Source organism: Thalia democratica, chromosome 1 (genome assembly GCF_965202585.1).
Source record: "Thalia democratica chromosome 1, ktThaDemo2.hap1.1, whole genome shotgun sequence".
In the NCBI taxonomy this organism is placed as follows: Eukaryota; Metazoa; Chordata; class Thaliacea; order Salpida; family Salpidae; genus Thalia; species Thalia democratica.
Window position 1 is genome coordinate 66360458 of NC_139165.1, and position 10176 is coordinate 66370633.

At 23.9% G+C, this 10176-nt stretch overlaps 1 protein-coding gene across 2 annotated transcripts; it reads right to left on the reverse strand.

Moving 5' to 3' along the window:
• Positions 1 to 1562: 1562 nt before the first annotated feature.
• LOC145831725 (nuclear receptor 2C2-associated protein-like) lies at positions 1563 to 8809 on the reverse strand. Of its 2 annotated transcripts, XR_014369681.1 has the most exons (4): positions 8559 to 8809; positions 5176 to 5265; positions 3465 to 3651; positions 2218 to 2357 (listed from the first exon to the last, which is right to left on the reverse strand). XR_014369681.1 is itself a non-coding variant. In XM_082939039.1 (3 exons), exons 2-3 carry the CDS (start codon positions 3588 to 3590, stop codon positions 2034 to 2036), a joined length of 450 nt encoding a protein of 149 aa, XP_082795165.1. In that variant the 5' UTR covers positions 3591 to 3651; positions 5176 to 5259; the 3' UTR covers positions 1563 to 2033. The 2 variants fall into 2 exon arrangements, 1 of the variants encoding a protein (XP_082795165.1); XM_082939039.1 differs by lacking the exon at positions 8559 to 8809 and having other exon boundaries at positions 1563 to 2357; positions 5176 to 5259.
• Between the last annotated feature and the right edge of the window lie 1367 nt (positions 8810 to 10176).

Sequence of the window (10176 nt, forward strand, 5' to 3'; positions counted from 1 at the left end):
TGTTAAAGTAACTGTTACTTTTAGAATAAAAAATTTTAAATAGAGCTATGCTTATTAAATTTTTAAAAAGTACTATTTTATCGAAAACATTTACATATTTTGTGTGGTTATGACATCATAATGTAACAAAAACAGTTGAAATGTCTTTAAATGTTTGCCTATAACTGTAAACTTTAATTTAAGATAAAAACTATAAGTATAGGACATGTATAAGTGACTTTATTACTATTTAAGTCAAAAATAATGAAAATAAGTGATTTTTGGGGTCAAAATCAATTTTTGGGTTCGGAATTTTTTTTTTTTGGTAATTTTTTTTTTTTTAATATCAAATTCTTCTTAATGATGCTAAAACACATCTAAATCAAAAAGAAAAATATAAATTTTACAACATGACCAAAAAAATGTGGTGTACTCCCTACCCCTACTAACGAGTTTAAAAATAACTATACTACAGTTTTTGACTAAATAAAAGTTTATTTTTTCAATTGTAAATATTTTACCAAATTCATAGTTCTAAGAAGTTAAAAAAATCTTATTGTTGAAACTAGTTGTTTCAATGATATAAAACTTTTTACTTAAATACTTTTTCGACTTTTAGATCAAATATCAGGAATCGACCGGATATTGCCTTTTTAGATCCGGCCCGATCTCAATTTGAAAAGTATATCCGGATCCTGCTGTATCTGAGTTTGAAAAAAAGATAAGTAAAACTATTAAACTAATAATAAAAAACTAGTTTATTTTAAGCTAGTTCATCGTTTAATAAGTCAGAATGTTCTTCAAGCTTTTAAGACAATCTGCATCTGAGTTTCAATTTTTTGAAAATTTATCCGATTGTATATTGACTATTTTCAAAAGCTGTACTTGTTTTTACACTTTAAAAGTGAACTTTTAAAGACATTTCTTTTAGTTTTATGTATTTTAATATTAAGTACACAACTAGTCATTAGGGTGCTTATAAATACGGCGACCTTAGAGTTTTCAGCTATTTTTTTTTTACATTTAGCAAATATAACAAAGACACCCTGTGCAAAATTGTAGATGGTTTGAAGAAATTCCCACTTTTGCACAAATAAGTTTCTAAATAATATAAACTAGCGTTAACTGTTAAATTATTATAGTACTATTTTTATAATAAACTATTTTGTAAAACTGAATAATTATAAAAAAAAAACAGCATGACCACAAAAACTATCCTCACTAACTTACTATTTTCAAAAACTTTATGATAATTATTTTGTAATTAATTTGAGCTCTTATTAGGTGAACTGTTTAAGTGTATGATCACGTATAACTTTTAAAAAAAGTTGAAGAGAATATAGATAATGAAAATATATTAATAAAAATTAAATTTACCAAGTTTCCATTGTATTTTTCTAAGAGATTGTCACTTAAGCTAGAAGTTGACACAAAACTGATCTTTATAAAGAAAAAACCATTTAGTAAACAATACAGGTACAATAATATTCTTTTTTTTGTTTCATATAAAACTCATGTAACAATTAGCATTTTATATGGTTATAGATGAAAGTTAATTAAAAAACTTATAATTCTGGAGCTTATCAAGTACTTTTGACATAAGAATTGTGACAATTTTGGTTGGTATTAGTTCAATTACGGCTTATTTGTGCGTAACGACTTATTGTACTCTATAGAAAAGATACATTTTAGCACCTAAAATAAAAAAAAATCTGGCAGCTTTAATTTAAATAGAATTGTGCTTAATATTAGGCATATTTTATTTTTAATATTAACAAAGTAAATTGTAAGTATCATTTGTATCAAAGTTTTCAAAACAAATAAATCATCATGAAATTTAATACTGAAATAAAAATAAGTTTCCTAAACACTTTGAAAAATATGCAAAAATATAACTCAAAAATATCTAATAATTTTAAAACATATCAGTAGCAAACTATACTATTAATATAGTTTTATAGAAGTATTTTTTCAAAGTACCCCAAAGAATATTATAAACTTAATTTTTTAAAGTAAGCTTATTTCTTAAAATGCACAAACTTTTAACAGTTCTATCAATCTTCTAAGAGCAAGTCTAAGGAGTATACAATAAGCCTACCGAAAAAATCAGTTGGCTCAAAAAAAGTCACTTTCATGATTGTGGCTTCGAAATTAGAAAATTCTTCGTCTTGAAAGCTTAGAGTAAAGTCTTGCTTAGAGTTACAGTCTTGAGGCTGACACGGAACCGTGCTTATTTTTTCTTGACTAGAGGTAGTAAAAGTTACATAACATTGTCCGCAAGAAAAGCCACCTTGAAACTGAACTTTGAGTCGAAGTTTCGATTTTGTACTTATTTGTTTGGCATCATCAAACTTAATCATTATCCACTGTTCTTTTCCCTAAAATATTAGACTTTTAAAACTTTTGTATCACAGGTCTATTTATAAAATCGTATAATGATAACTGACAAAAAACCTAAAGTTATTTTTTTTAATTACCAAATACGAATTGTGAGGTACTTAAGCTAAAAAACCGTTAAATATATAAGCACTACTTTTAAATAACTAGTATTGCATATACTCTTCATGCTGTTTTAAGTTAGTAGCAGAAGTTTTGGTGACAAAACAGTTTTAGCATTATGTTAAAGAGTGTTTCTCTGAATAACAAAGAAGTCCTTAGAAGTATAAAACTTTCTTAGGACCCGAAATATTTGAATCTCTCAAAGAAAAACTAGTTATTAACAATCACAACTTAAAAAAAATTCTGAGATATATGAGTAAAAAAGCAGAAAATTTAATTTGTTTTTTCTGGAAGGACCAAAAAAAAAAGAAAAAAAGACTACTTATTTTTATTTAACAACTAGATTTCTTATTGTAAGATTTTTAAAATTTAAGTAAATAATTTTTTTAATGTTTATTTTACTAGTATTAAAAAATACAATTGGCTATAAAACTCTTATATTCATTTTTTAATTGTTAAAATACTGTTTTTTTCTTATAGGGCAAGAACCAATTCCTAAAAGTTAATTGCTTAGGGAATGAAGGAGAAGATCTATATTCTGAAATTTTTTAAAAACTTTGAGCAAACTGAAAATAAAAAAATTATTTTCTATAAGTTGTACAATTTTTTTCTTACTAGACTGACTTTATCATAACAGTTAATGAAAGTTCAATGTTCTATATGAACATTTTTTAGCATATAGTCTTAGCTTTTGAATAATGGCCAATTTTACTTTTTCTAAAAAGTTATAAAGTTATTATAGCCAAATTAAAACTGTAAATTTATACTAACGTTTTTAGGTAATATTTTATTTTAATAATAAGCTATTTTATTGGATTTCTTAAATAATTCTATTATTTACTTTACCTGTATTATTCAACATATAATATTGAGATTTTGATATTACCATCAATTTGAATAATTGTCACTTGTAGAAGTAACTTTTATATACTATATTTACATTTTTTTGAGGTTCTATAAGTAATTATTAATTTAAATAACCTAACCTGATCAGAATTCCAGCAAGTTTCTTCATTGTCATCAAACAAGAAAGTTTTCCCAAATTGTTTGGTATTTTGGTCAAGGACAGAGCTTACTTTATACTTGATTTCATTCAAGTTGATCAATGACATTATTTACTAAGGATACACACAATAACTCCTACAACTATTAAAACCGAACCTTTTATTTGATCTAAAAATATTGTAATGTCAACAACAGACTAAGTTAAAAACATTGAATTTAAAATTATACAATAATTTGTAAAATAGAAAAAAAAACTTTGTCACTAATAACGTTTTAATTTTACACTTAATAATATAATTTTATTGGTTAAATTTCCTTAGTATATAATTATATTTTAAAAAAAGTAAACCCCAGTGTTTTTTATAAAATTATGAATTTTCATTGTATTGGAAGTCATGTATAAGATTGAATTAAAACAATTTTAAGTTATTTATAAGTTTTCTGAGTTTTAGAAAATTTACAAGACTTCTAAAATAAGCTAATAACAGGGTTCCTACTAAGTTTTTAATATAAAAATCATGTTACTTTTTATGACACACTTAAAAAGGTAAAACAGATATCTGGTACAAGGTGCTGTTAGCTGTTGTAAAAAATTGAATAAGCAGTTAGTTATTATCAAAATGTGCAAAAAAATGTTAATGATTAGTGAAAAAAACTACATATTTTCTATCTGAACTTAGCAAAACAAAACAGAATTTTTATGTTTTTTATTTTATCAAGTTTATTTTCTGTAAAACTTGTTATTTGGTTTTCTAGTGTAGGGTAGGAGGAACTTTGCAAAAATAGCAACAGGGTTTTAGATAAATAAATTTCATATCAAAATAATAACTATATAGAAGATCTATGTTTTTATCTTGTTTAAAATTAAAAACTTTTCTAGTTTTAAGGTCAGTTAAATAATTGTATTGAAATTTGATTCAAACTATTTAATGACTTTAATTTTATTTTTGTGGATTTAATAAATGTGTAAAATTTATTGTTATTATGTAGACAAATGAAAACAGAGTTAAGATAATTGTTGCACATAAATAAAGAAAATAAAACCAATTTTAAATGTATTTTTAAGAAATATAATAAGTCTATTACCTAAATTACTTAACTTTATATCTTATTGTTGTAGGTTTATATAACTAAAAATATTTAAATAAAAGAACAAAGGCAATGGTCAGGTAGCAAGTATAATTTTATTTACAAAAAGTAAATTTTTCAAGTTTGGCAAAAACAAAGGGGAAAGTAGTCAGTGTTAACTAAAAACTAATTTTTCAAAATTTATGTAATTTAATCTTAAAATAGTATTAGATTTGGTTAATATATCTTGTTATGTAACATTAAAAACATTTGTTATATGAAAAACTCTATAAAAAATAATTACTTTTTTAAATACTTTACATTACACAATTTTGTTTTTTAGTTCTTATTATAAAACAAAATTGATTTAAAGCATATATTATATATTCCTAGTTTCAAAACAAAAAATAATAAAAATTCAAACTAACTATCTGAGATTGTTTGAATAAGTATTACTAAAATTAAATAAAATTATAATTTTAAAAATATTAGTTTTCATCTAAATTAGTTTTTGATTGAGACTTAAATTTTTAAGAACAAGCTTATTAAACTACTGATTACAATATCTAGTTTATTAACAAACACCTTTTTAAAATTTTACATATGTAAGTAAGAAAAACTTACTTAAAGTTAGCTTTTCACCCAAAAAAGTACTAGTTATAGTAGTAAAAACGAGTGTCAATGAATTAACCACAGGTACTGCTATTGATACAGCTGCAAAAATATACATGCTTTAATACTATGTTTTTTATAAAAAAATTCTATATACTATATCTTATAGTTTAACTCATCTCTTGTTAGTTTTTAAAATATGTACATTTAAAATATTTTTAATTTAAAATTTGAAAAAAAAAAGTTATTTAAGCCATATGAACCTTTAGGATAAATCCTAACAGTTGATAAATTGAAATATTAAACAGTTGTTACATTCATTTAGTTCAAAAATGTTTTAAATTCATATTTTATGTGAAAGTTGTAAGATAAGTTTCAAACAGCATTTTTAAACATAAAAACATTTTTATCACTTTCACTTATTTAAGTTAAATTTTACTAATTTTCACTTGTGTAAACTACTTATTGTAACAAAATACAAAATTTAGCAAATGTTTTGGATTGTTGTAAGTATGCAAAAAGATAATTATTTTTTAGATTTTAATTAGTCTAGTTATCTGCATAAAATTAAGTATGTTTGTATTGTTTAAAATTAGCTGCATGGATTAAAATTAAATAAAATTATTATAAAATATATTATGATTTGTTTTAAAATAAAACTTTTATTTTAATTATAACTGTTATGCTCAAATTTGATAAGTTTGTTAACTTTTATCAATTTTATGATTAAACAAAAGTAATTTAAAATATATAAGAAATTATTATATTTACAATAGTTTTAAATTTTTAAACATACAACATCTATAAAATAAAACTAATTTAGTACATTAATGAAATTTTATTATTTTTGTAATAAAACTTACAAAAAGTTTAAATACTAATAAATTAATTCATCTTATTTTTTAGAGTTCAAAACCAAAGCTCGTTACTAAGTAAATTGAGCAATTTTTTATAGTCAAAACAAATAGTTATATATAATTCAAAACCAGTAACATTCTAAGTAACATTTCATCTTACAGAAATGTAAAACTGAATTTCAATTTTTTTATTTACTTACAACTCCATCACTGTAATGATATTAATAAAACATAGACTAGTTTCATAAGTTTTTAGTGAAAAGTAAACATTTGAGATTTATAAAATAATTTTGTATTGGTATTACTCCCGTTTTTTAATATTTAATGAAATAATAGCATTTAAATCAAAAAGGGCTTTAGATCAAAATAAAATCAAATTACATAAGTCTTGAAGATTTCCAATCAAACTTTTGGATTAATCATTTTAGCATATAAGATTTAGCTTGGGACATCTCAATATGCACTTGTTTGCAAAAAACAGTTATGGTTGAAAATAAAAACTTTATTTTGGTAAAGTTACAGCACAAATATTTATGAAAACTTGTATACATTTAAATGAAAACATTTATAAAACCTTTTTTTTACATTGTGCTTCTACAGTTTTATGCTTGTATTTTAAATATGTTGTTTATAATGACATTAGCACTTCTCCTTTTTTTTTGAATTGTTTATTGCACTTTTTTTACTTGACTAATTTTTACAAAAATGTATATTTAATTCCAGTTAAATTTTTTTTATTATTATAAAGTTAGCTCAAAACAGTACTTTATAGCAAGTGGTGATCAGCTCTATGACTGAAAGGTCTTTCTCTACACCAACCCATTGAAGCTGTGAGCTTTAACATTTTTATTTCTTTCTTTTAGTTTTTTGACAATACATTAGTAATTTTTTTTACATTTAGTACAAATACACAGACTTTTTTTTCATTGATCAACTTTAAAATAATTAGAGGTTTCATAAAGGTAATGATTAGTACAAATTTTCATAAATTCATTTGAAGCACCTTTGCTAAAATTAGGTTCTTAAACAGATTGAACTTTATTTGTCCTCAAATAAAAAGTTTATGTATTTCAATAACCTTTATAAATCATATTAACTTCAGTCTTTTGGAAAATTTTAAACTAGCTTTTTTAAGTTGATTTAACATTCAATTTAAAATTAATATGCAATTTAAAATATTTTGATTATTTCAAGTTAGTTTGATGACAAAAAGGTTTCTCTTTACACAGGGCAGGGTTGCCACTCTTTGAGCCAAAAAATCTTCCCTGAGTGACCAAAAATTTCCCTGAGTAACCTTAAATTTCCCTGAGTTTCCCTGAGTATTTTTCAAATCTTTAAAAAAAAATTTTCTCTTCTAACACAAATTATTAATACCTCATTCTCATTTTTCTTCTTTAATAATAAAAGGAAGGTTGTATGTGTATGCTTCTGCATTAAATTTATGAAAAAAACTGTTTTCAAAAACTCAAATAGTTAACAACGACTTTCATTTCTCTAAACTGTTTGATTTTACTTAAGTAAATATAAATTTAAAACTTAAAAAAACTACAATGTTAATACTAAGAATATTGAAGAACTAGCCGCAAGGCTAAAAAAAATTCTAAATAACCACTTAAATAATATAAATTACTACTTTTGAACAAAATATTGAAACTGGATTAACTAAACCTCATTCTAGATCTAGAAAAAAATTTCCCTAAATTTTCAAAAACTTCCCTGAAATTTAGAGAAAAAATCAAAACTTCCCTGAGTTTCCCTGAGTTAAAAGAAAAATGTCAAAATTCCCTGAGTTTCCCTGAGTTTCCCTGAGATTTTCTACAGTTTGAAAATTCCCTGAGATTCCCTGAGTTCCCTGAGTGTGTGGCAACCCTGACAGGGTCTATTGATCATACTTATTTTGAGTATAGTTTTTTTATGTTTTAAAGTTAAGATTTTATCTTTTTGTTAAATAATCTAGTTTTAGGATGTAAACCTTTTATATTATAGAAGCAATTTATGATTTGTTAATTTAAGCCAACAGAAAACATAATTGTAGGTAGATTTTTTTATAATAGAAAAACATCAGACTTACTCTTTCCTCTTCTTATAAAATATACATTTTAATAAGTTTCATGTTTAACTACAGAAAGCTAGTTTTAACAGGGTTGCCACTCCTTTTTTCAAAATTATTTCCAGGTTTTCCAAACTTCTTGCAGGATTTTAAAAGTACACATTTTTGGGTCTATTTTTAGTTTAGGGTTAAGTTTAAGGTAAAAAACAGTGTTAAAAAGAATAAAAACATTGAAAACATACTGTAAAGCTACTTTAAATATGTCTTTTAATTAAAAAAAAATTGACCATGACAAGTTTTTTTAACTTACATTATAGATTTTTTGAGTCAAATCAAAATTTTACTACTGAACATGTGAAAATTGTTAAAATTCCAGGTTTTAGCAGGTAAAATGGCAACCATGTTTTAATGACAGATTAAGAGGCTATTTTTGGTTTAAAAAGTTAACATTAATAGAAAATTAAAATTTAACTTTTGCTTATTATTACCTGTGTATTTGATACACATAAAGAACAAAATTGATCCAAGTTGATTAACAGCAATTGGTAGAACAATTTTCCAGTTCAAAAACAAAGACAAAAATCTACCAAATAAGTTCCTAAAAATGCTAGTCTTTCTTTCTGTTATAATAAAAACACTTTTATTCTTGATTAGTGGATTAGTAACACCCCAAATAAGTGATGTTCCTATTAATAGAAGAAACTGAACAAATGCATTCATTCAATCTATGTGTTCAATAGATTTTTAAAACAGAAAAGAGAAAAAGCATTCAAATTTAAACACTCATGTGTAACACGCTCTAAAAACTTTAAAGTTCAAAAACTTAACAAACAAGGCTTTAATCAGAGACAAACCAGAAGCAATAAGTATCTACTAAAAATCTACATAAACGAAACAAGAATCGCACAAATAGTGCAAACTTATACTATTAAACTTATAACATTTTGTAAATTAACATAATTTAAAACCTTATGTTTATAGCTAGCAAGAAAAATTTTTACATAGCTTATATTTAAAAAAACAGCTTTTTTTATAAAAAAATGTAAAGTTAAGGAGCCTCAAACTTTGTTTTGTAAGTAAATATACAGCATACTTTAAGAATACGCTGTAAATATGAAATTCCTTCTATTAAACTTGGAATAAATTTTATTTAAAAGTGTAAGTGTTTTAAAGTTTAAAATTTTTTTTACAAAATTGTTCATTTTTAAAATACTGCTACGCTACTTTTGCAGTAATTATCTTTTTAGATTAGTAAATTACGACCAACAAATCTTTAAGAGTCTAGCATAAGATGTGAAGAATGAAAGCAGTTATTAAACATTTTAAGTTATGGATATAAGAAAAACTTATACACGGTATTAAACATAAAATTATCATAAATGTTAAAAACTTTACAAATGTTGAATCAAAAATTTTAGCAGTTGTTTTTAACCTTTTCAAAAGCTGTACACAAAAACTACTAAAAACTTAGTTGTATGCAGTATGCACACCAGATAAAATTAATTTACTTATCTTTAACCAACCAGTTCGAAATTATTTTTCTTTACAGAATTTGACCGACTAGGTGCATAAGAATCTAAGTGTAAAAACAATCTACTAACTTTTAGCATGGTTGTCTTCATAACTTGCCACGATTACAGATTTTGTAGATATAGCTATTGTAATATTATTCCGCAGAGCAGTGTTGTCATAGTTTATGAACTTTCAGATGACCAAACTTAACAAGTACATATATGCTTTTTTTTTGTTTTTAGGTTAATTCTTATTCTCGATTACTTTCGTGGCGATATGCTTATAGACAATTTATGCCCTACGCCGTTGAGCAGAGAACTAAAGATTAAGATTATGACAAGTATTCTGGCTCGGATGCAGTAGTCTATAAGTTTTGGATTTTTTTGTCTAGTTATACAAGAGTCATTTTGTAGAAATTCCGGAAATCCCCTACTATCATTAGTTGATTAAAATTTAATATCAGGGACAAAACAAGCTCAAATAATTCAAATCAGTAACAAAACTTCAAATGTTTAAATAGTAAATTATAACTGAACAATCAGAGACAAAAAAATAATTTTTATCTATTGTAACATTTATCATCATATCGCAAAA